This window comes from Melospiza georgiana, chromosome 14 (assembly GCF_028018845.1).
Source record: "Melospiza georgiana isolate bMelGeo1 chromosome 14, bMelGeo1.pri, whole genome shotgun sequence".
NCBI lineage: Eukaryota > Metazoa > Chordata > Aves > Passeriformes > Passerellidae > Melospiza > Melospiza georgiana.
In genome coordinates this window covers 14,789,241-14,814,746 of record NC_080443.1, presented here as the reverse complement: position 1 = coordinate 14,814,746, position 25,506 = coordinate 14,789,241, and the positions used below count along the sequence as shown (strand labels likewise).

Here is a 25,506-nt window from a genome sequence, read left to right as displayed (position 1 = left end):
GCAGTAATGTTTAGTAGCATGTTAAGGATGTAGGCAAGCAGGGAAAAAAATCCTTTGTCTTTTTAATTCTAATATTTTTTCCCCCCACAGGTATAGCCTTTACAGACCTCCCTGTAAGTACACCTATTTTCAGTATTTTAAGTAAGGATGCAAACAGAAGGGAGGGGGAAGAGTGTGGGGGTGATTTTTTTTTTTCTGTTTGATGCCCTGTTAAAAAAAAATATGATAACACACATTACTGAATGATGTGGATGCTCCTTTTTCTGAAACTTCATAATCCTGTGACTGGGTTTGTGGGCTACTCACATGCCTCCTCTCATCCCTCACCACCTCTAAGACTTTATTGCTCCTTCTCCTGGAATTAAAGCAAGGATGCAAACTTCATTACAGGTCATTGTCTTCCAAATGCAGCTTTGACTCTGAGGAGGAGAACATGTGCATAGTTGCACTCATGTCTAGTCAGGTCTCACAAAAGCACAAGAAAATATTCCCTCTTTTCTAGACCCAAGTGTTCCTGGACAAGGAGAATGTGTTCAGTGAAAAAAAGGTAAACCCAGGTCAGGCATGCACCAACATATCCACTGCATCCATCACATACACAGGACTTCTTGTCCCTAAGGTTGCACTCCTGTCTTTGTACTTAAATACCCAAAATTAATTTCCTCTGACAAATTTCTTCATTTTGATAACTTTTTTAAGCCTCCAAAGTGATAAATTTTCTTGGCTGACTTCCCTATTGTGTGTAAGGAAGGTTGGTTTGCTTTGTTCTGTACTTCCTGGCAAAAAATTTACCTTGTTCCTCTAATTTTTGTATTGTGAGGAATAATGTCTAGTACTCCCTGTTCACCTTCCCAATGGGATTTAGGGCTTTGCAGATTTCTGCCATGTCCCAAATATAACCTGCACTTAAATTGCAGTTATTTGATTGGCCTTTTCATATCAGCTGTCAATACAGGATGTTTTTGGGTTTTTTATGTTCTGGAGTCTTTAAACTTGGTAACATTGCAGTGTGTTCTAAACCAGAAACTCTTTATGTGGGTTATCATTCACTTGGTCCAAGTACAATTTATTAAAGTACAAGAATAGTTTGCCTTTCCATGAAGATTAACCTTTTGGAGTGAGGTATTGTGATAACCTTACATCCACAGCAAGAAGATGCTTCTCTGATGTACCCCTTAGTTTTTGGTGCTGTTTTCCCTCTGGATATAGATTGCATTAGTAGTCACAGATTTACCATATTCCTTCTAACTTTTTCACCACTTTATCTTCTCATTTGGTTAGACTGCTTCTCCTTCTGCAGCAGGAGCAGACATTGTCCATGTTGTCAATGACAAATGACAATGTCATTGTCCAAGTTGAGCTGGACAATGGCAATTTAGGCTCCTGTCCATCAGAAAGGGCTGTCCAGCACATGTACCACTGCTCATTTACTGCCCAAGTGTTGCTGTGCAGCCTCACAGCACAGATTTGGCAGCTTGAAATTCCCTGTCCTGCTTAGCTGAACTTGCATCCTGTTGATCCTGGAGTGCACAGTGAGCTGACAGAGAATTTAATGTTCATGTGTGAGCTGCCCACCTCTGTGCTGAGTCTCTGCTGGGCACAGGGGATGAGCAGCAGGGGAGGCAGAGCAGACAGAAGGACAGAAGGTTGTTTGCTGCACTGAGCTCTTGCAGTGCCAGTGAGATTGAACTCAGAACTCTCCTGAGCCCCTGGCATCTCCCTGTCTTGCTATTTGCTGGTCTGGGCAGATCATCCTCACAGGATCTCAGGCTTGTTTGTCTGTGTGTGCTGTGCAGAGATGTTTAGTGAGAAACTGGGAGAAGATCTGGCCAGGGTAGGTTTTGGCAGATGCCTCATGGTTAACTGGTGTGTAAATGGTCTCTGAACCTTCACCAGCCAGGTTGCTGAGCTGTTTTCTGGGGAAATCCCCTTCTGGCTTTTACAACAGCAGCTAATCCATAACACTGCTTTTCTGGGCCAGGAAAGAGAACAGCTGATGCCCTGTAGGCCTCCTACTACTGAGAATTATCCTTCATGAGATAATTCCTCTTCAAAAAGAGGAGGAAAGAAGCTTGATGGGGATTTTTTTACCTCTTAACTGTGGACGTGAGCAAGGATGGGAGACTTCTGCCTCCATATGGATCTAGGACATCCCTCTGCATATGCTAAATCACTCTGCTGCTCTGCTGGCAGCTTCCTAAGGGTGCCTACAGCTGACTTCAGCATTCTCTTTTCCAATATCCTTCCCTTGGATTACTGCATTCTTCCTTCACCCTTGCTGGTACCAATGTGTTCCATGTGCTCCTTTTGCTCCCTTGGCCCGTGGATTATTGGTTGTTCCAAACAGTTCAGGTTACAACCTTTCCTAAAGAAGGGGATGCCAGACCCAAGATAGACTTTGGTTTAAAGTCTATCAGATATTTTAGAATTCTTGAGGCAGTAGAGAATATGAAGCTGATCACTTGCAGGTTCCATTTTTTATAGTTCTCTGTTCCAGGCTCAAACACAATATCCACTGATTATAAGGTTAATAAAAAGAAAGTATCCATTATAGAGTCTGTGTTCTTCACCTGCTAAAGCTGCAGTTCTGAAAATTTAACTGCAAACAGGAGTGGGAACAGCAAACTTACCTGGGTGACCCTTGAAGTGCTCTGGTTTGAGCAGCTCCACACAGATTTTTTGGCTCTGGTCCGTTCCTCATTACTCACCCCTGCAGGGGGACTTTAGGGAGAGCTTTTCCTTGCATCACAGCCTGAGGGGTGCTGAAGCTGACTGGTAACACACATCAGTGAACCCTTTTACTTCTGCAATTTTTAAGCTTAAATTTTAGGATTGGCACATCAGTGAGGTTACACAAGGAATTAAGCTGACCCTTCAAAACACTGCCAGATTAGAAATAGTTTTCTTGAAATGCTTGTTCCAACATTCCCCTTTCAGAGGCAAATAGTGAAAGCAATATTTTGCAGAATTCACAATATTAGGAAGTTGAAATGGATACTTTAATTTGAAAACCAGAGACACAGATGTTGAAACATACTTGCTTTGGCTTGTTTCAGTTTCCTCTAAAGGGTGTTTTCATTTGTACAAAAATACAGTGATAGGAAAAAACACATTTTGGCTTAGCACAGGCTGAAGTGAAAACCAAAATAACTGCATGAAATAGGAGTGAATTCCCACAGAGGAAAAAGAGGGAGTTTCTTTTTCTTTCTTTCTTTTTTTTTTTTTTTTTTTTTTTTTGCCAATTTAAGTCAGTGCTCAGGCCCAACTCTTATTTACACAAGCCTGGATCAGGTCTATCCTGCCTGGGGGTTTGAAGGAATAATAGGAGATGAAAAAAACCAGAAGAGCTCAGGGTGGGATTGTATCAGTGCAGAGGGACAAGGGGGTTAAAAACCAGGTCAAGATGAACAGTGGGGGTTGTGACCAACATCAGCGCAGGGGGTGGGCCAGATGTCATGGGGAAGGTGTTCCTGAGGAACTTGGCAGGAAAAGCATCTCCTGGGTCCGTGGGCTCTGGGATTGTGTCTGCCTGCATCTGGCAGGGTGCTGGAGATACATGAGCTTCCCAGCAGCTGCTAAGCAGAGAGAACACATCCCACATGGAAAAATGGAATTTTACCTTAGACATGATTTGAGAGATGTAGAGGATAGGCAGCTTCTGCTCAAAGATGAGCATAGCCAAAATTGGGGGGGGGTTTAGCTTCCAACTTCCAAGTATGTTGGGTGTCTGATTCCTGGCTTTGGAAGCCCTGGGGTTGAAGATACTGAGAAGATAATAAGAAGTCTGAAGTATGGACTGTGGAAAATATCTGATTCCTCATTAGAGATATTTCCATGTCAGCCAGTTTTGAAGGAATGGAGGAACTAAATTTAATTACAGCATTTTCCTCTGGTAGCTCTTCCTTTATCATGCTGTATTTACTTTGCACCTCTCTGACCCAGAGACTTCCTTGGTGTGGGAACAGGAAAGGAGGTGTGGTGCATCACCAGTAATGCAGTCATCCTGATCTCTGTTTTTCATTTCCAGTCTGTATTTATAGATTCATTTCTTTCCCTTGTTGTTTGAGGTTTGGTAATTTCAAAGGTAGAGGAGGTCGGTCAGGCTCTTAACCAGTTCAGTTTTGAAAATGAGAACAGGAATGCTGCAGTCGCTCTTGGAACCCATTCCAGCCCTAAATCATCCACATCTCTGCAACAGGGAAGAATCAGTTGAAGAAGTTTTCCAGATAATTGTAGGAATGCCCATGTCTCTTGCTGTAGAGGAGGAGAGGGTCATCCTAGGTTTCTGATGGGACTTAAGGAGGGAGGTGTGCCCCTCTGCTGTTCTAATATCTGATATGGGCTCAGCCCTGAGCAAGGCACTGCAGCCAGGCACCTTCCAGACCTCAGTTCCATACAGGTGTCCCTGTGCCTTTCCCAGTGTCCATTTCTGGCTCCAGTGTTTTAGAGCAAAGTGGAAAAAACCCAACACCAGGCAGTTCCTGAGTGGCACGAGAGAGATTTCTTCCCCCAGGCTGCAGAGTCTCAACGCATGCTGTGAAGCAGAGAATTCCTGAGGTTTGTGTCTGCTTTGCAAACACAACAGTAGTTGGTGCTGCACAGAAGTAACTTGAGGGTGAATGGAACGTGCTTTGGAAAAATGGGATTTTGGTGTGCAAGAGTGTGAGCAGGTGTGCATGAGTGTGCAAGGGTGTGAGCAGGAAGTTTGAGTTTGTGCAGTTTGTGTCTGTTTTGCACACAGAGCAGTAATTTGTGCTGCACAGCAGTAACCTGACAGTGCTTTTGAACAATGTGCTTAATGATGAGAACCAGACTCCCCTGTACCTCTTCTGATGCTGTTTCTCTTTTCCCAACATTCAGGTGGGCTTAGGGGTTCCATTTGTCTCCACAAGCTTATTCTTAATATAGTATGAATTCAGAGACCTTCTGATACACTTTGAACACCTATTTTTAATTAAATCATCCTTAAAAGCAAATTAGTGGCTGAATTTTAGAGACACTTTCATGGTGGTAACCTTTTTATTTTCCTCATGTCCTGTTGATGGGTCCAAGCTTCCATTTGGATCTGTAGACTTATTCTTAAAATGAAATTAATCTATCAGTAGTGTAATTTCTTGTGTGGATGTCTTGGGATCTTGGGATCATCAAAGACCTAACCTCAGAGCTCCACCACTGTCTATTCCCTTTTCATCAGAGGTGTACAAGACTGAGATAACAATTCCCAAGGAATAAAAGAGTTGAGTTGAAACAGGAGGGAATACAGAGATCCATTGATTAAGATTACACACCTCTCACTAATAATAATAATAATAATAAGAAGAAGAAGAAGAATAAGAATAAGAATATCTGCTGGCTCTTGAAGCTTGGTAGAAACTGTAGAAAACTAATCCAGAAGTGCCATCCACAGACAGCAGTCATGCCCTCGATCCCAGGCTGCTGGGGGATTGAACCCATTGTTCTGGTTTGATGCAATAACTTTTCATAAATGCACAATAAGTCACAGGATTCCTTGAGAAGTACACAAAGGGCTTTTGCCCCTTCCAATTCCATTAATATTTATTTCAGTTTAAAGAGCTGCTCTTTAGTTTTACCAAACCATGTAACTGGAGGAGAAAGCTGTGTTTAATACAGGTTTGTTTTTCTTCCTTCCCAGTCAAACCTCTACCCTACAGTGGGTCTCCAGACTCCAGGGGAGATCGTGGATGCCAACTTTGGGCAGCAGCCCTTTGTGTTTGACATTGAGGACTACATGAGGGAGTGGAGGGCGAAGATCCAGAGCACCATTAAGCGGTTTCCCATAGGAGACAGGCTGGGAGAGTGGCAAGCCATGCTGCAGAAGTAAGTCACTGCCTTGCTGCTCAGTTCTTCCCTCTTGTTAAGCTTTAAATACTTCTTAAGTGCTGATTTGTGCTCTCTTATGGTAAAAATTGCCACTCTGTGCATTTTGCTCAAATTGTTTTATCCTCTGTTCTGTTGTTTAAGTCTTTCCTGTGTAGATTGCTGCTGTTTCTAATGTTTTTGTTTTCAGCCAAAGATTGCATGGAAGCTTGTAGGAATGGAAGGACATTTTGGGGTGATGCACTGCAGGAGGGGCAAGACACCATAAACACTGCTAACATAGGAGAAAAGTCTGTGTGTAAGCCAGCTGAATTCAGAAATGAAAGAGCAAGAAACAGCCTAAACCAAAGACTTTCAAACCTAACTGAAAGCACAATTATGGCATTTTATAAATTTATGAATACTGAAAGCACTTCTCATTGCAGAAAGGATTGAGTGGAACTTGATGGGGGTACTTGGCAGGAGTTGTCAAAGGTCAGGAGTGTTATTGATGCTGCTATTTGCCTTCCAAAATAGGACCAAATTAGAGAGCCAGGACCTCCCTTAACAGGAGCTGTTGATTCTGCTGCAGTGGGACCAATTTATCCCTGTAATTGTTCCTTGTGTTCTCCAGAAATTTTTCTTCTGATAGGCACAGGGGTGGGGGTTGTCAGGGTCACCACTCTGAGCTCCTACAGAGCTCTTGGGCAGAAGCACTTGTATTTAAAACAACTTCCAAAAATTACACACCTGCCTGCAATGTTATGCCTAAGAATGATTGCTGACTCATAAAATACTAATTTCTTGTATTGAAAGTAGCCAAGTTGAGTGTGTGCTTTGATCAGATCAATGCTAGCTTCATCTTGAGAAGCCTGTTTTGAGATTCATTCTGAGAAGCTTTGAAATCCTGTTGCTAGCTTTTTAGATTTTGTTAAAATCCAGTGAGCATTAACATTGAGTCGCTGTGTCCTGTGTTAGAAATGGTCTGTTCAGGAAGATGGTTTTGTTGTCTTTGTTTTCTGACAGTGATACTCCTCCCTCCCCCAAGATATTTTAAAAATACAACTTTGAAGAGTGTTAATGTTTTTAAAATCAATGCTGACAGTCGCCAGATTAAAGTATCTGTAAATGTGCAGAATTCATAAGAAGATTGAACTACTAAAGATATAATTGCTGGCAAATAAGTGATGGAAGAAATTCAGGACTAGAATCTTTTCTTCTTTTTAAGATCTACTTGAAAGCCATGAACCTCTCTGAGGTTTAGATTTTTGTGTCTATAGGATGTCACTGGCAGTAACACAGTATTGAGCCCTTACAAGTGACCCTTGGACAGCAGTCATAAATAAATACTGTATATGTATTGAGATTCTTCATTTTTTCCTACTCTGTAAAGGGAATTTAGAGCCTCCCTGCTGCTTGCAGAGGACCAGGTGTCTGTCTTGTAAATACACAGAGTTTAGACTCAGAAGTAGAACCTTGGTTATGTCCTAAGCAAACTGAGTTTCTCAATGAAACTGCAACCTCTGTTGTGTTTTTGCTGATTTCTTTTTGCTCCAGTGTGATGACTCTGTTTCATTTGTATCTTGTCATCTCTTTGTATTTTCTTTTTTTCTAGTATGGTTTCCTCATATTTGGTCCATCATGGGTACTGTTCAACAGCAACTGCCTTTGCCAGAGTCACAGACACCACAATCCAGGAAGAACAGACCTCAATAAAGAATAGACAAAGTAAGTCTGTGGGGTGTCACTCCTCAGGTGTGTTCCCTTTGGGGCTCTGCAGAGGAGTGAGTGCTGTGGAGGTCACTCCATGAGAGTACAGAGCTGTGCACAGCACTCTGCTGGCCTGGAGCAGAGCTTGGGAGTCTCTGCTGGGAGCACTTTTCCCATCACCACTGCCTGCTCTCCACCCTCTGCATCTTTGCCTGGAGAACTGCCCTGTTCTTCCTGTCCCTGTCTGCTCTGCTTGGCCTTTACTGAGCTGAGATCATTGTGCACCAGAGATCCCTTTGGATGTGAGCTCCTCACTGCAGGCTGGTGCAGCAGGGGCAGGTCCATCAGCCTGGGCACAGGGACTCAGACACATCCCTTTAGTTTCACTGGAGCTCCCAGTTAAGGACTCTTCAGTCCTCTGTACATTGTGATTTCAGGTAACTTTTACATGTTGAAGGGTTTTCAAATTCACAGCCAATGTGTTAAGCTCACACTGGGTGAAGAGTTTGTGCTCTGTGTCTGTTTTGGTTGCTGCTGTTTGCTCCCAAGTGGCTCATCTCTCAGCTGCTGGGGCTGTCAGCACTTTTGGTCCTGCAGAATAAGGCTTGCAGCTTTCTCCTGCTGTACATTTTTTTTTTTTTAAACTTTTCTATTCACAGGCTCAGCCTGCAGAGTGGCAGAACATTGGTGTGTGTTCTGCATTCTCCTGGCTGCTGAATACAGGCCACATGCCTGTACATTTCCCTTCCCTTTGTGAGCTGCTCTCGTGTGACTGTCACGTACCAGAGCATTGTGCCCTTTGTGCCTTGCTCTCCATACATTGATGTGCTTAGCCAGCAGTCAGGGTCATCTGGGGACTCTGCTCTTAAATAACTTGCAGTTGCTGCCTGTGAGTGCTGATGGGCTTGGTGCTTTCCAGGTCATGCATTATGCAGCCCTGGCCCCAGCAGTGCTCCCAGTGCTGTGGTTTAGCTGGCAGAGCCTGACTGGTGGGGGACACACACACGGGGTGCTGCGGGCTCCTTGGGCTGAGGACAGGTGACAAGGCAGATGGAGGGAAGGAATACAGGGCCCTCAAGTTGGGGCTTGAATAAAAGGTGTGAGGAAAACACAGATGGGGAAACAAAAAGAGGGGGAAATAGAAAAGGGAATGACATCTGTGAGAGTTGCCAAACAAGGCAAAGCAGAGCTGTCAGAAGCAGCGAGATGAGAAAATGGACGTGCAAGAGAGTGAAATGAGAGCCCTTGTGTTGGTGTGAGAGCCACGGCTTTGGTTCCAGATTTCAGCTATAATAACAACCAGATAGACACTGAGAAGTGGGAGACATGACAAGTCATTGCAGTTTGTTACTGGCATTGTTAATGAAGATTTGCCAGACTGGGCTTCCAACTGCTCCAACACTTTGCAAAAGCCACAGCCTGTTGTTATCAGAGGCTCTGCTTGCAAAGCACCTCATGGGCTATTCCAGGCCTTCCCTCTGCTGTTCATAAGGAGTACTGGAAAAACAATGCAGTTTTAAAATACATTTAACTTTTATCTCTAAGCATGCATAGAAAAAGGAATTGTGAGTCCCTGTAGATCAGCAGCTTCTCTGAGCTTTCAGGGGTCTCGAGTTGAGTCTTGCACTTGTGTCTTCTGACCTGCTGGACGGACTTACATGGGACATGAACACCCAGCATGATAAATATCTTCTGCCTTGTGTCTTTGCACCTCCTACAAGTATACAAGTCACTGAGCTGTTTCTAGTGCAGTCAGTAGCTGGTACTTCTCTCTATTCAAAACATGGGGTTTTTTGTATAATTACTTCTGCTTAGTGGTAAGAATATTGTGGAAGCAGTGCTGTGATTTAAGACCACAGACCCTGTAGGAGTACTCCATTTATCTCATACTGAGCCGTATGTTTGCTTCCAAGCTTGAACCAGACACAAAATGTAGTTTGAGGGTGACCTAGGAATTTGCCCTCTGAAATTGTCACTTCCCCATCAGGCTCCTTGTTGCCATCCAATTGGCATGTCCTGCTTTTGTTTCCATTGCTGCAGAGCTCTGTGACTAAAGAGCACCCCAACCCACCTTTTACATCCTTCAGATCCTTCTACTCTTGATGACTTTTTGCTACTAAAAGATCCTTTCACATTTTCACAGGGTTTTCCTCCCCCTAATCCAAATAAGGATTTTTTTTTCCTTCCCCTAATAAACTAAATATGGTCCTGAGTTCTCCCAAGCCCTTGTGCAAGGTGGCTTTGGGGACCTGGATGGAATGGATGGGGCAGCTCTTTTGGCTGTTCCTGTGGGCTGATCCTGTGTGTCACCAGGTCTCCTTTTGCTTTCAGGAATACAGAAGCTAGTATTAGCAGGCAGAGTGGGAGAGGCTATAGAAGCCACCCAGCAGCTCTATCCTGGCCTCCTAGAACATAACCCCAACCTGCTCTTCATGTTAAAGTAAGTATGAAAAGCTTTATGCTCCCTAATGCTAAAATGTGTAGATTAGGGAGGGAATAAGAACATGGGTAAACATCCAGTCTGGCTGCACACCTTGCTCTGAATTCACACTGTTTGAGCTCCCTTTGGGAGACCTTTGCAAGTGCTTGTATGACCACAGATGTAGCCCTTTTGTTGCTGCTCAGACCCAGTATAGCTTTGTCTCATGAGGTCAGGCCTAGGTGGGTGAATTTTAGTTCTGCTGACTGCCAGAAATTCCTTCAGAGGAGTTTCTTTACTGGCCTTGTGAAGATCTTGCAGTGCTGGAGCAGTGTCAGTCTCTATGGAGGTTCCTAGAAAGGCAGATGTGTGGAAAAGGCTGTCTGGGGTAGAGATTAAAGGAAGAAGTGTCCCAGTTCTCCCAGCTGTACAGAGAGGTTCTCCCCAGACTTCTGACACATATGAGGACAATTCCCAATAAAGCTAAATGAGGAGCTGTCCTCACTGTCACTCTGGATATTGCATTTTTTACTCTTCCTTCTCTATTTTCCATTGGCCACCAGTATTTTTAGGTTGATGGAGTAGTGAAGGAATTATGGTATTTGACAGATTTAGTACCTTCTCCCTGAAAAAACACTCCACAATTGAATCTTGACTTCTTCTTTGGTTGTGGGGCTGGGAAAGAGATTTTTTAATACCTCAGGAGCCATTTCAATCACAGAAAACATGAGATTGAAGTACCTGCAGAAGAGCTGGAGGTGAAAGCTGCCAAGGAACAGCTTTTTCTTAGCACAGTGGAATTAAACTTGCTTTTTTGGGAATATCTCACCATCCATTAGCATCAAAAGCGAGCTTTCCAAACTCCTCCCTCTGTAGCATCATCAGAGCACTCAATACAAAGGCACCAGGAGCCTGAAATGTGTTTTTGGAAGTTTGTAGGAGTTGCCCAGTGGGGCCCTGAGGCAGGCTGAGTGCTGAGCATGCTGGCTGTCACTCTGTCCCTCTTGCTCCCATGAGCTCAGGTGCCGGCAGTTCGTGGAGATGGTGAACGGCACGGACAGCGAGGTGCGCTGCTTCAGCGCCCGCAGCCCCCGCTCCCAGGACAGCTACCCCGGCTCCCCCAGCCTGAGCCCCAGGCATGGATCCACCAACTCACACCTTCACAGTACTGGTAAGCTGGGGGAATCCAGAGCATCCCTCTGGCTGTCCTTCTGGCGTGCCAGAATCCCTGGCACAGAGCCCAAAACACCTGTGGGTTTGATTGTGGCCCGTGGAGCAAATTACCAACCTTGTATGAAGATCAGCAAGCTGTGACAGTGTTCACAGGGGTCTTAGGATGAGGGAAGAGATGAGGATCTGACTCCATGTTTCAGAAGGCTTGATTTATTATTTTATGATATATATTAACTAGCTAAGAATAGAATAGGAAAGAATTATAGCAAAGACTTGTGGCTCGGACTCTGTGATTGGCCATTAATTAGTGACAACCAACACAGATCCACCAGTTGCATTCCACAGCAGCAGATAATCATTGTTTGCACTTTGTTTCTGAGGCCTCTCAGCTTCTCAGGAGGAAAAAATCCTAAGGAAAGGATTTTTCATAAAAGATGTCTGTGACAGCAAGCCGCAACACTTTAGGTAGAATAATAGTGAAGTTATCACAGGATGGAAAAGTAGATTTTGGGATTTTTGATATGGGGGTTCAGGAGGCAAGATGGAGGGAACTGGGCATGTCCAGCCTTTCTCCTTCTTCTTCTCCTTGGCCTCCATCTTCTGCTGTGATGTTGGCATTTACAGACTGGTTTAGAGTAGAAGCTCACTGTCTAACACAGTTGATAGGTATTGGGAAGTAATTGTAAATATTGTATACATAGTTTTTAGTATAAAGACATAACACTGCCCAGGGGCAGGCAGAGTGCCTGGTCTGTCCTGCTGGATGGGCCTTAGCAGGGCAGGAGAAAGAATTTTATAGATAAGATACATTTCCCTTGAGACCGGGAAATGAAGAGCCCTGACTCCTTCTTCAAGGGCCAGGTTGGGAAAAGAGAATTTCAAACTCTTCTCAGGGTCACTCTGACCAGCTAGAGACCCTGACAGTAAGTGGGTCCTGTGTCTCCACATGAGGAGAACACATGTCAGAGGTGGATGTTTCTTCTCTAAACCCCATTGAATTTAAGAATGATAAACCATAATTTAAGATCTGCAGTTTTATTTTGTTTTCTTTCTTTGGGGCCACAACAGGGTGACACTGTCAGTCTGGTCTCATTTTTCTTTCTTCTTGGCTTTCAGGAGCAGATAGTCCAACCTGTAGCAATGGAGTCATGTCCACAAAAAGCAAACAGAGTCACAGTAAATACCCAGCACTGAGTTCATCATCTTCATCTTCCTCCTCCTCTTCCCCTTCATCTGTGAACTACTCGGAGTCCAATTCCACAGATTCTACCAAATCTCAGCAGCACAGTAGTACGAGTAATCAAGAAACCAGGTATTGTTTTTCCTCTGGAGACACCTGAGGGGGGGTGGCATGGTGAGGAAAGTCTCAGTCTGCTTTCTAAGGAACCAGAAGGGATCTGTCCTGCTCTTTTGAACAACATTGTTATCTACAATATCTACCCAGCACACACAGGTGTGAGCCTGTTCTGGCTCACACTTGGAAGTTCATCTCATAAGGAATATTATGATGCTCTTGTTTCAGGCACCAGGCTGTCCCATCACACTGATGCCTTTGCATCCCAGTGTTTGCCCAGAAGCTTTCCCAGTCAGCCTGGTGCTGTTTCTGCTGCCTCAGCCAGGCACTTGTTCCTGCTGAGCAGCTTTCCTGCCCTGTCCTGTGTGAGGCAGCAGCTCAGGCCACAGTGGCTTGGTGCATTGGCCTCTTGTGTCGTTTCCTTGGGCTGCCTGTTGCCCTGTTCCTCCCAGGTGAGCCAGCAGTGATTTGTTTCATGCTGTGGCAGAGGTCAGACTGAGCCTCCCTTCTCCAAGAAGCCACAGGTGATCCAGCATTCAGTGCAGTCACTGCTGCCTTTTCTGGTGTGTGAAGCAGAGTGAGCTCTGCTGAAAACTGAGCTTCCTTTGGGCTCACTCTCCACACTGCTGTTGCAGGGCTGTGTGAGGCCTCAGTGGAGCAGAGGGTGTCATTGTGATTAAAAGAATCTCTTGCTAATTACAGCTGGCACTCATTCTTCAAGTGCTGTGCTGAGCATGGCTTGCAGGGCAGTTTGCAGACTCAGTTGTGACCTCTGGAGAGCCACCTAGCATGTAACTGAGTGAGAAACACTTGTTCAGACTCAATTTACCAGAATCATTTAATGATGCTGGATTTGTCATTCTTTTTTTTTTTTAATGTAGAGCCTGAGTTCCAGTAAGATCTTCTCATAATTTCAGTTAATCAGTAGTTAATCAGCAGTCTCAGTCAGCCTGCTGTCTTGGGCATTTAAGTGCTCAGTGGTGCGCTGTTTGCAAGGACTGGGGATGTATCACAGCCAAGATTTCCCTCCTGCAGTCTCCGAGTGTGTTATCTGTTACCTGGTGCTGTTTACTATCCCAAGGATCACCACTTCCTGAAGGGAAAATGCAAAATGTTCTGCACCTGGAATTATGTCAGGCACTTAGGAAACAGAAATCTGTTTCATAAATTGTCTTCAGAAGCCTGCAACAACTTTTGCTGCACTGACTTGGACCTTGTGGCTCCCTGCAATCCAACTGGACCTTTTCTGGTGTGCTGGCCTTTGCTGGGCACTGTTTGGCATATAAACTCTTCATTTCTTCCCTTTTTAATTTAGAAATTAAAATTTAATTTTGATTTCTTCCCTCCTTTCACCTCAGTGACAGTGAGATGGAAATGGAGGCTGAGCATTACCCCAACGGAGTCCTGGAGAATTCATCCACCAGGATAATGAATGGCACCTACAAACATGAGGAGATCCTGCAGACAGATGAGTCCAGCATGGGTAGGTCCTCAGGGGCAGGAGGGGTAAAGGGACACAGGAGCTGGTGTCAGGAGTTAAAACTGTAATTGGGTTGTGGGGAAAAAGCATGTACTTTGGGCTGCTTCATGGGGAAAATCAATCTGTCCTGGAGCTAAAACTAGGTCTGGCTTTTCATAGACTCCCAGCAGTGCTGGTGGGAGCAGGGAGAACAATAGGAGTCAAAGGTTTGTTCTGTGCTGGTCATGGAATTGAGCTCAGAGCAGTCCTGGCAGAAGTGCCTGTGGGCAGCTGAGCTGAGCTGTGCCAGCTGAGCTGGTGTTCCTGTGCCAGGCTGGGCATGTCCAGCTGCGGGGTGGCCTCAGCACAGCTGGCAGCCGTGACTCTCTTGTTTGTGGGTGCTTTAGCCAGGAGGGGGCAGATGAAGCAGCTACACCGCCTCTGAAACTGGTTCATCCAGTTCTAAAGGCTCTTGTGGCCACTGATACTGGGGAGCTGGTGATGTTGGCCTCTGACTGAAAGTTTTCTGAGTCCAGGATTTGTTAGACCAGGCTTTCTGGGTAATATACCCTGTGTTAAACACATGAAACGGTAACAGATTGCTTACAGGCAAGCTCCCAGGATTTTATCAATGAGCTTGATTTCTAGGTAGTTCTCAGGCATTAAACAGAGCTCAAATCTTCCCTGTATCTACCAGGCACTGTGACCAACCCAGCACTGGCTGTTGTAGGGCAGGGATCACAGAAAGCTTCCACTGGAATAAACTTAGGGCGGGAAGCAGCTGCCTGCTGCAGAAGGGAGTTTGTGGGTATCCTGACACACAGTGGGCATTGGTGGGGAATGCAAGATGATTGTTCCTTCCCCTCTGCTTCTCCTTAGAAGACAGCTGCCCCCAGAGGCAGCTCTGTGGAGGGAACCACGCTGCCACAGAGAGAATGATCCAGTTCGGGCGGGAGCTGCAGATCCTGAGCGAGCAGCTTTGCAGAGAGTATGGGAAGAACACCATGCACAAAAAGATGCTTCAGGTAAGCCTGGACCTTGTGCTGCATTGCAGCAGCTCTCTGGGCCAGCTCTGGGGTTGTGGGTTCCCTTGAGTAGCCCCCACTTCTGCACCTGTTGAGCAGGAAGGGACCTACGTGGGGATCAGAGATCAAAACACGAATGTAGATCATCTACAGCCAATTTTCAGCACAAAAGAAGAAACACAGCTCCTGCCTGGCTTTCTGGAGCAACTGCTTGCTCTTCTCTCCACCTGCCTTCCCATGCTGGCTCCCATGCCAGATGGAGGGGGCATCCTCTCTAACCTCCTCTCTTGGTGGCCACTGTGGTCCCTTGCTGCCAAGAGGAAAAGGCCATTTCTTTTCAGGAGGTGGGCACCTCTCACTGTGGTGATAGCAGGAGGTGCCCCAGCTGGATTTGGTGGTTTTTCTGTGTGTTTGCAGCCCTCCTGATCTCACTGTGCCTTTCTGTTCCCTCCCAGGATGCCTTTAGCTTGTTAGCTTACTCAGACCCTTGGAACTGCCCTGTTGGCCAACAGCTGGACCCCATCCAGAGGGAACCTGTGTGTGCTGCTCTCAATAGTGCTATTTTGGGTAAGATCTGCTTCCTGTGGGAGTGTTTCCCAAGACACACCTGCTCTCAGGGGCTGTCCTGTGGCAGGCAAGCCTGTCAGAAATATTTGTGTTCAGCTTTGGCCAGCTTTTTATTTCTGTTGCTGGGGACTGTCAGGGCAGTAGTGCAGGAAGGGGAGTTGGAGAGAAGCCTGCAGAGAGCAGATTCCCTGATACACTCCCATTTTGACTCCCTTCCCTGCATATTCCTCAATGCTGCTCCCAAGGATGCACCTCAGGATTTTCCTCCCCTGCTTTCTGAAGAAACTGAGATCTCTTTGGTGCATTTCCCTTCTCCCTTCATGCTCTGAACTCACCTGAACCATTGTGTGGACTTTACCAGGGCTCTTTTCCAGCTGTATGGATTAGCAGAGTTCAGCCCTGGTATCATCCTCTTTTCTAGGAGGGAATATAGTTGAGTCCTCTGCATACTCTGGCTCCCTTTGCCCAGGCAGATTTCCTATGGGGTCTGTGCATCTCACACTGAATGTTCCAGAAGGAGATTTAGAGATTTTCTTCTGGGGAAAGGAACAACTTGATGGACATGAGTGCTCATGTTCTGACTGAGCAGAGGAGCGGAAATTGCATGTTTTGGGGAGGAGAGTCCCTTCCCCTGACAGTCAGCAGCTGTTTGTCCATTGCTTGAGGAGCATGGACAAGTTGTCACCAGGGAGATGTGATGTCTGGACATGCTGCATCACACAGGTTACCAAACACCTTGTCTAGCTCAGCTAGACAAGTTCCCTCAGAAAACATATGCCACTGTAAAGGCATGGTGATGAGGGAGTGAGCTCATCCAGGGCCTGGGCTGCTGTGCAGCCTTGCACAGATGGGAGAAATGGAGAGGTTGCCTCCATCTGGGACCAAATTCTCCTGCCTTCCCTTATTCCTCCATGCTTTGATGTCTCATGTTTTAAGGATTTTCTGGCAAGCAGCATCAGCAGTAGCTTCATTGCCTTTTTGTTGCTCTGGCCAGCACAGCAGCACTCTGTCAAAGGCCCTGCTGAGCTGTGGGATGTTTCATGGTTGCTGGGCTGTGTGTGCAGCAGCAGCAGCACAGAGCTGGCAGTATTTGGGAGCAGCTTCCTTGCAGATCCAGCACCTTCTGCCAGGGATCTGGGCTTGAGACAGAGAGAAACCTGAGTGCAGGTGAGCCAGCACCAGCCTGACTCTCTTCTGAGCAGCTTTTTCTTTGTCCCCACAGAATCTCAGAACCTGCCAAAGCAGCCCCCGCTGATGCTGGCCCTGGGCCAGGCCTCGGAGTGCCTGCGGCTGATGGCGCGCGTGGGGCTGGGCTCCTGCTCCTTCGCCAGAGTGGACGATTATTTGCACTGACAGGAGCTGCCGTGGAGTGCTGCCCTTCACCCTCTGCTGCTGCCACTCTGCACCACCACCTCCTCCCTGCCACAAGCCCCTGTAGCACACACACACACACACACACACACACACACTGCCCGTGCCAGGACGGAGCGAGTCCCTCGCTGTGTGGCTGCTGTGACCCCGGGGAGCCTGGCGGGGCTGAGCCGTCTCCCTGCGCTCAGTATTTCGCTGGTTATTCTAATGTAGCACCTTCTGATGTAGGGATTTTTTTCTCTTTTTTGTTTTTGATTTGAGTTGTTTCTCATGGTTCCACCGATGTTTTATCTGGAGAGTTTTGCTGAGCTGGTTTATGCTGATTTACTGAGGAAGTTCATCAAGTTGGTGACAGCTTGTTCTTTTCTTCCCTTCTCCCTCCATCGTGCACATACAGCATCATCCGTGCTAGTAATCAGAACTCTTCTCACAGTGGCAGTTCAGAGGGAATTTTTTTTTTATTTTATTTGAATCATGTTTATTAAAAAGGTCTCTTCCACCTCCACAAGGTCATTGATGTATTTATTGCCCACAGACTCGGTCCCAGCCACACTCACCATACAGCCCCTCAGGTGAGGTAGGTCCTGTCACACACTAATGATGAAACCTGGTCCTTCGTGGTGCCTCTTTTCAGAGCCCAAGGCTCTCAATCTTGGCTTTGTGAGTGGAAAGAGTAGAAGATTAACATTGCCTGTGTTGGTGATTGTGCTGTAGAAGCATCTCACAGCCCTGAGAAAGAGTTAAATCCAGCTCTCTGAACAGCTGGAGGGACAGGAATGATGAATATGAAGTCATCTGCCACTGTATGGTAGAACCAGGTCATGTGAGTTCACCAGAAACATCCGTGGGCATGCCCTGGTGTGTTGACACTTTTTAATTAAATAACAAATCCCACACTTTTCTCTATGGAAGAGGGCTCTGCCACTAACTCAGTAATAACAGTATTTCCTGCCCTCTCCCATCTCTGTAACACTGATCTAAATGAGCACTTCTAAATTTTGGAAGTGTCTGGAGAAACCTGGGCTGAGCTGTGCTTGTCCTTGCAGGTGGGACAAGCTGAGGTCAGGTTGCAGGTTGGGGTCAGTACCAGCTCTGTGGGACCTGAGCCTTTCAGAAAGGAGCAGCAGTGTTTGTTTAGGGATTCTTTAGATAATTATTGAAGTTCCAGTCCCAAAAGAGACCAGCAAAGATCTGTGGGTGAGTAACCTCTGAGTAAAATGGACTGATGTGTCCATGCTGTGTGCCAGGCCCAGGGACTTGAGTGCTGATAAGCATTCAGACCACCTGGGAGTGTTTCTGAGCTTCTGTTATCTGGCCAGGCTGCCTGGCAGCACTGTGTGCTTTGCATCCTCTGCTGTACCATTAGGACATGGCAGGTTCAGCTGGCAGGTTCTGCACCAAATTAATTTTAGGTCAGTAGTTCTGGGAAGGACCCAAGGGAGCTCAAACCAAACATGAATTTTACTGCTGTTCATGAATTTTTTGGAAGGTCAGTGAAAGATGAACAGGTTTTGTTGAGGTTTGTCCTTAAAATGGAGGCTAGCCTGTGCCAGGGCTTCAAGCACCAAGAGGGTTTCTGTGCCACTGAGAGGAACAGTAGCAGCAGCCCAAAGCTTTAAGGATTTTCTGGGTTTGCAGGATGGATTTTAGCTGGCACATGAGGTCTGAAATGAAGGCAGAGCAGGGGGCAGGTGCCAGGACAGGCTGTGGCAGTGAATGTGCAGATGGTGCTGGAGGTGGTTGGGAACATTATCCCTGCCTTTTGGTGGAGGTGTGCAGTGTGTAGGGGCAGTGAAAAGAAAACAGGAGGCTTAGAGCTGCAGGAGATGCTTTAATCAGATCACTGGGACAGCTCTGCAAAAAGCAGAGGGAGCTCTGGCACAGCCTTTCTTCCAGCAGGCAGAGGCAGAGGGCTGCACCAAGCAGAATTTAACTTCCCAGTCTGGGGCTTCTCTTGCAGCTCCTCTCCAGAGCAGCTCCTGTGCCTGACAGCTCATCTGTTCATTGCCAGCTCTGCTGGATGGTGGATCTTAGCCAGCCTTGCTGCAGGTGCAGAGATAACTCAGTGCAAAGGTTTCCTTCCCCAGGCCTCAGGTCCCAGATGTGCCAGAGCTCTGCCTGGTGGGATTCTCATGCTGGCTTTCCATTCCTCAGGCTGACAGCACCCTGCTGGGCTCATTCTGGGTGCTGAGCTACTCCAGGACCTTGCTTTGCCTTCCCCACTTAGCAGCTTCCTCTGCTGTTGGTCACCACTCCAGCAGTCTGGCTGCAGTCAGACCTCTCATCTTCATAGCAGCACCATCTTTATCTTTCTGAGGGTTTTTGTTCCTTCTCTTTGTGGTTTCTTTAAGCAAAGTCTCTTCATCATGTGTCATATTAATGCCCCATTTGGTCTCTCAGCAAAGCTTTGCTGACTGTCCTAGAGCACCTTTTAAAATTTTGGTTTCACTACCAAAAAAAAAAAAACAATCCAAGAGATATTCCTGGATATCTGGTTATTTTGGTGCCAAGAAATGTGTGATGGATGTTATTTGGGTTTTTTAAATTTACTTCAAGTGTTCTGGTGGTTTCACCAGTGGTTTCTGCTTCTTGTACTCAGATTCTGACTGATGTGGCTATGACTCAGTGTGGGGAGAATAAGCATGTTTGTGGTGGGATGTAGGTCCCAACCTACCCCTGATTCCTAGATGGGATTTCTCACGTGGTTTTCTCAGGTTGCATTTCAAAGCCTCTTGCCTTTGAATCTCCCTGGCTGCTCTTTGATGGTTCATGTTGGCTTAAACTTGGATTATTGCAGTAGTTTTTAAGAACAGAACTAAAGTGAAATGGGGTCTGTAACACTGAATGTGGCTGTACACCTAACTAGAGGCTACATAGCAATTCAAAAGTTACTTTTATAAAAATGATTTGGGTTTTTTTTTCTTCCAAGTGCCTCAAACAACCTGGTCCCTGCTCCCAGCAGTCCTTCAGTACAGCCATGTTTTACTATGGAGCCTGTAGGAAACTGCTGGTATCATTCCTCATGGTTACCCACACCTGGGATCTTCCCATATCCTTCCTTCTCTTTTTCACAGTGACATCTCAATCTCTCCTCAAGCTGTGTCCTTGTTTTTCACATTTTATTAAGGCATCTTTACCATTCTTTAAATAGCTTTGTTCTTGAGGCTGCCTTGAAAAAATGGAGCAACCAGAGCTGCTGGAGGTAGTTTAGGGATTGAATGTATCATTTTCCACCTTGGGTAGCAGGGATGATGAACATCTCCTCCTTCAGCAAGGAAACCAGGCTGGGTTGCAGCTGTGCTTTGGTACCTGTCTGTGTTAACAGGTGACCTGTGTGTCACACACATTTCAGAGTTCTGCTCTCCTGGCTGGATGGAGAAGGTGGCCTGTGGCAGCCAGGCTGCAGAGCAGTGTGTAAGTGCCATGAAGCTGTGTGGTGCACCACGTGGGATCAGAAGTTCTGCCCTTAAGCAGCAGTGCAGACTTGAACTGTCCTGTGGCAGAGACAGAGGTCCCTCACTCCAGTCTGGGTGCAGTGATGCCCCATGAGCTGGTGACAGCCTGGGAGAAGGAGCAGGAGCTCCTGCTCCACCCAGGAGTGCCCTTTGCAGAGCAGCATCTTCCTTCAGCCCTGCCAGGGTGAGAGCAGCCTCAGTGGTGGGGCAGGAGAGGGCAGGTAGGGAGCAAGTGTTGGGTCTCCAGCTGTACCAAGGTGTTTCTGCTTGGGGACGTGGCAGGGGTCCTGCTGGGTGCTGCTGGGACCCTTCAGATCCAGAGGTGGCTGTGAGCCTTGTCCCATCTGCTGTGTAGGGGCAGAGCTGGAGGAAGTGCTGCTGGGGCTGTGTGAGGGGAGCTACAGCAGATTTGGGAGGAAAAGGGAGGAGTTGAGAGCCTGGAGACCTCTTCCATAGACAGCTCTAGCTGCTCTCCACCATCCTCCCCTGCAACAAGAGGTGGCAGGTGATGGATGAGTGAACCTGGCATGTCTGTCCCTCTCCCCACATCCCAAACCAAAGCTCAGAGCCTGCAGCTTGAGCTGGAGCAGTGCCCAGCAAGCCAGGGCATCATCCAGGCTTGAGGAGCACACACACGTCCTGCCAGCTCCTTATTTCCAGGAGGGAAGCTTGACTCACAAGTCCTGTGTGGAATTCACACTCACATCACCACAGAAACATTCCTGGAGGCCATGCACACCTCTGCTCCTTGCTGAAGGTCCCATGGCCAGGCAGACACCTTCTCTCTGGTCACTCCACTTGGGTCCAGGCGTGTGCTTGGACGTTTTTGCTCGGGAGGACTTCAGCCACATCCTTCCTCCAGAAGGGAGCACAGAGGGATTTTTGTATGCTGGGCTTCTCACAGGCTTAGACTTGGAGAATGGAGAAGCAGCAGCAGCAGCTCTGGGGATAATCCAGATTTTAAAGAAAATTTGAAAACCACAAGTATGGTGACTTCCAGCCCAAGGACTGCACCGGCGCTGGATTGGGATCGTGTCTCTGTCCTGCCTGTGCAGTGGGGGAGGCAGGAGGAGGCTGCAGCCCCTGAAGCTCTCACACACAGCTGTGCAAGCCCCAGGACCTGCCCAGCACGCAGTGAACTCTCCTCTCCTCTCCTGCTGGTTGCTCAAAACTCAGGTATGAAATGCTCAGCTGGAGCACGGGGTGCGAGCTCTCCGCAGGTTTCCCGGCAGCCCTGGAGGAGCAGCCACGGCTGGGCACAGCTCCCTGTGCCACCCCAGGCTTCTCCAGGCCCTTGGGAGGGAGTTTCACCTCTTGGGTACAACATTGGCTACGTGGACATTACACAAACTGTGCACATTGGTTCAGTCTACGCTTAGTATTTGTGAATTAAGTTATCTGATGCTTCGCATGAAAACTTCAAAAAAGGGGCTGGGGGGGTGGATTTTAACTGAGAAAAAGCCTATGAAAATATACTGGAAATATGGTAAAGAAATCGACATTCTGCTGTATATTGACAGAATTATTTTTATTAAAATACACATCCATGTGCAAGAGCCAGTGTGGAGCTGTGTGCTTTGTCAGTCTGTGCTCATCAGGGAAGGCTTTGGCCACTCTCAGGGGGCTGCACAGTCCTCCAGGTGTTTGTCTCCCAGCATCTGATTCTGTTTCAGTTTTGCTTCCTCCCATGTGCTTAGAATTCATGGGCAAAAATGTCATTAGGGATCCTATGTCATTAGTTTTTCCTGTGCCATTCCATATCCTCGAAAATACAGCCCTGAAGTATTTTCTAGCCATGAGCATAAAACACTGATGAACCTTTAGGCTGAGGATCATTTGCCCCATTCCTTGCTTTCTCCTTTGAGGTTTTCCCTTGTATGTTTGCAGCTCTGCCATGAGAAGATGGGCCAGCAGCCTGGTTTTAATGTCTGGGATCTGCTGTGCTCACCCTCCTGGCACTGTGGGCATTCTCCTTATCTCCCTCAGACACTTTGAGTGACCAGCAGCACATTTGGAAGCTGTCAGGGTATTAAGGGTTTGGTAGATCAGTATCTTCTCCCAGAACCCTCCCCTTAATTCTGGAGCACCTGCAAATCTCAAGGGGCTGCAAGCATGCCCTGAGGATGTACAGCTTTGCCTGGGGGTGAGGTAACCTCACCTATGGGTCAAGGCCTGGCTCCCCTGTCACATTCCCAGTGAAACACTCTATGACCAGGCACAGTTTGCTCCTGGAGAAATAAGAGCTTGTGGCAGAGGCTTTTTTCTGGGTTTGTTAGGATCTGCTGATTGGTTTGGAGAATAAGGAGAAGTTCAAACAGCATTTTGTAGCAAAGAGTCTTTATTATAAATATTGGTTCCACAGGCACATCGTGGCAGGGCAGTGGCAGCAGGAGGAGCTCAGGAGCTGGCAGGGCCATGGCACGGTGACACCTGGTCTTGGTGGCTCCTCCTGCAGGGACCCCACGGCCGCAGCACTCGCTGGAGAAGAGCTGCCAGCACTGATGGCTCCCTCGAGAGACGGGAAGACTGAATGGGATGGGCAGGTCAGATGGTGGATGGGTCTGATGTTTTGTTTTGAAGCCGTTTTATGATTTTTTTCACCCAGTCCTTCTTGGGGTCGGCGCAGATCTGATCACCATTGCCAGCCACAATCCTGCAATGAGGAAGTGAGGAAAAAGAGTGAAAACAGGAACCATGAGCCATTCCCTTTCTGTGCACTATTTCTCCTCTCCCTTTTTGCAGTCCCTTCCAGGATCAAGGCTTGGAGCCATCTCCAGCAGCCTGTGCCTTCCTTGGGCTGGTGAGTGTCTGTCTTCCCAGAGCTCTAGCATTACCAGACAACACTAAAACACATTTTTTCCCCTCTTTGCCCACCCCTCAGAGCTGCTTTCCTCCCACAGCCCCCCTGGCTGGGACTGGGATGGGATGGGATGGGATGGGATGGGATGGGATGGGATGGGATGGGGCAGCAAAAGACCTGGGATCCCAGATCTGGGATGGGGAGCAAAGCCTGGGATACTCACACAACTGCAGGCTTGGGGCAGTCCTTGGATGTCTCGTAGAAGCCCTGAGGGTGTCGCATTCGTTTCTGTGCATATTCAAAGCAGCATTCCACAGGTGCAAAGTGGGCTGGGGAGGGAAGGGGGATGTTGTGAATTACATCTCCAGATAATGGCACCACCAGGTTTGGAACAGCACAGAGGCTGTGGAGCCCCTCAGCAGCTCCCATAGCATCCCATGGCAGGGATTTGTCACCCAAACCCAGGACTGGGACATGGACAGAGGTGGGGCAGGGGTCAGCCTGGGACCTGGCCCCTCACAGCCCAAATTGCTGCAGCTCCCAGATCACACGGTAATGTTGGGATGTTCAGTCTGGGGATGAGGTTTCGGGGCTTTCCAAGGCAGGAGCACAACTTGCAGGGTGTTTTGGAAGGCTCCAAAAAGCTGCATGTTCTCCTTCCATCCAACCCCTTGCTCATCCAGGGGAAGCTGCCAGAGCCTCCTCCAAGCTCCTGCAGCCTCTCCCCAGGTCTGGCTTTGCTGAGAGCACCCAGCACCTTCTCCATCCCTCCCTGCATCCCGGGATGTGCTGCCCTGCCCTGAGCAGGGGGTGCTGCTCCCGTCAGCAGCACCATCCCTGCTCCTGCTGGGGTTCCTGCCTGACCTCCCCAGTGGGGGCTCAGAGCCCTCAGCTGCAGCAGGGGCCCCTGAGGCTCCTTACCTGTGGCGTGGTGCAGGGAGAAGGTGAGCAGCAGGGTGAGCAGCAGGACAGTCCTTGCAGGGAGCATGGTGGCTGTGGGGTGGCTCTTCCTCGTGCCCTGTGCCTCTCTCTGCCCTCTGGCTGTGGCTCTGTCCTCGCTGCCTTTTATCCTCTTCTATCCACACACTCAGGCTGCATTTCCAAATATTGAGGGTCCTACCAAGAAGCCAGGGTCAAGGGACTTTCTGCTGTTTATTTTTGGAGACATGCAGGGGTGGATAGACAACTTTAAGGAGTTCTGCTTTCGATGGAAGAGGCGTGACGTGAAGCTCTAGGAACTGAGAGAAGATTGAACCATCTTCCCATGCAGGCAGGACAGCAAGTCCAGAGCTCTTCTGCTTGTTTCCAACAGGAGAGACAGCCCACAGTCCCTGAGCAGGGACAGGTCTCAGGGGGTTTGATTGGTTTGCCCAGTGTCAAAGACCAGTGATGGAATCCCATCCAAACCAACCTTGGGCACACAGGGAGCACTGGGCTGGGCAGGAAAGCACAATGGGATGGACTGGGCTGGGATGGGATGGGATGGGATGTCAGGCAGAAGAAGCCACACTGGACCAATCCAGAAGGGACTCCAGAGCAGGGGGTGTCAGAGGTGCTTTTGGTGTGTTCACAGAAGGGGAAGAAATGGGGCAGGGGCAGTGGGGAGTGTGAGGAGAGTCTGGGTCTGAGCAGAAGCCTGAGCCCCTGTGCTGCCTGTGCCTCCCACACCAACCCTGGGACTGAAATGAGAGTTGGGGGATGGAGGCTTGTGGTGCACAGAGATCTCCTGCAGCAGAGGGGACAGATGCCAGCTCAGCCCCAGGAGAGGGGACAGAGCCACCCCAGAGGCCAGGCAGGAGGGGCAGGTGGCCCAGATCCCAGTGGCAGCCCCATGGAGCACTGCTGGACACCAGCCCAGCTTCCATGCAGGGATCTGCTCCCTGGGCAGGAGATGCAGCTCCGTGTGAGGAGGTGAGGTCCTGGTGGGAGCCAGCATAGGATGGTGCTGGGTGGGAGCACAGGAGGGGACCTGGCTGTGGCTTGGGGGATCAGGCAATCAATCCAAGGCTTCTCAGAGGGGAAGAAAGGTGGAAATGGGTTTCTCTGGAAATTATGTCATGTCTGCACGACTTCTCTGAAAGGAGAAAGGAGAAGGAAACAGATCTAATGTGGTGGAAAAGCTGGTTTACAAGAAATGGGCTGCAGGACATGGGGTCTGCTGGCCTTGCATGGGGCAGGGGGGCCACACAGAGAGCTGGGCACAGCCCCACGGGGTTCTGGTGCCACTGTCCCCAGGCAGGGCTCTGCAGGGAGAAAATGCCTGGCCCACAGCAGCCAGAGCCCCTTCTGTGGGCTGGGCATCACCCCCAGGCTCTCCTGCCCTCCCTGCCCCTATCCCCAGTGCTCAGAGCCTTGGGGCCAGCAGCCCCAGGCTCACCCCAGCTCCCAGGCACTGGTGAAAAGCACAGGACTGTAA

At 48.1% G+C, this 25,506-nt stretch overlaps 2 protein-coding genes across 3 annotated transcripts in view; one reads left to right on the top strand and one right to left on the bottom strand.

Annotated features, from left to right (window-relative positions):
- The window catches only part of RANBP10 (RAN binding protein 10), a 58,765-nt gene extending 41,425 nt beyond the window's left edge, over window positions 1–17,340 (top strand). The window contains exons 5-14 of one of the 2 annotated variants that reach the window (XM_058034108.1): window positions 91–113; window positions 5,654–5,838; window positions 7,433–7,545; window positions 9,859–9,967; window positions 10,969–11,117; window positions 12,236–12,431; window positions 13,772–13,896; window positions 14,752–14,897; window positions 15,353–15,464; window positions 16,687–17,340. In XM_058034108.1, the coding sequence (XP_057890091.1) occupies window positions 91–113; window positions 5,654–5,838; window positions 7,433–7,545; window positions 9,859–9,967; window positions 10,969–11,117; window positions 12,236–12,431; window positions 13,772–13,896; window positions 14,752–14,897; window positions 15,353–15,464; window positions 16,687–16,817 (1,289 nt within the window). In that variant the 3' untranslated portion in view covers window positions 16,818–17,340. The remainder of the gene's footprint in view (window positions 1–90; window positions 114–5,653; window positions 5,839–7,432; window positions 7,546–9,858; window positions 9,968–10,968; window positions 11,118–12,235; window positions 12,432–13,771; window positions 13,897–14,751; window positions 14,898–15,352; window positions 15,465–16,686) is intronic. The other variant, XM_058034110.1, reaches the window with a different exon arrangement.
- Window positions 17,341–22,632: 5,292 nt separating this feature from the next.
- Window positions 22,633–24,137, bottom strand: LOC131089513 (C-C motif chemokine 3-like). Its single transcript, XM_058034295.1, has 3 exons — window positions 24,012–24,137; window positions 23,314–23,419; window positions 22,633–22,943 (listed from the first exon to the last, which is right to left on the bottom strand). The coding sequence occupies exons 1-3, from the start codon at window positions 24,076–24,078 to the stop codon at window positions 22,835–22,837; spliced, it is 282 nt and encodes a 93-aa protein (XP_057890278.1). The 5' UTR covers window positions 24,079–24,137; the 3' UTR covers window positions 22,633–22,834.
- Between the last annotated feature and the right edge of the window lie 1,369 nt (window positions 24,138–25,506).

Coding starts and splice junctions, on each gene's coding strand:
- LOC131089513 (XM_058034295.1), bottom strand. CDS start 24,078: ATGCTCCCTGCAAGGACTGTCCTGCTGCTCACCCTGCTGCTCACCTTC. Junction 23,420..24,011: donor CTCCCTGCACCACGCCACAG/GTAAGGAGCCTC, acceptor TTCCCTCCCCAG/CCCACTTTGCACCTGTGGAA. Junction 22,944..23,313: donor TGCCCCAAGCCTGCAGTTGT/GTGAGTATCCCA, acceptor TCCTCATTGCAG/GATTGTGGCTGGCAATGGTG.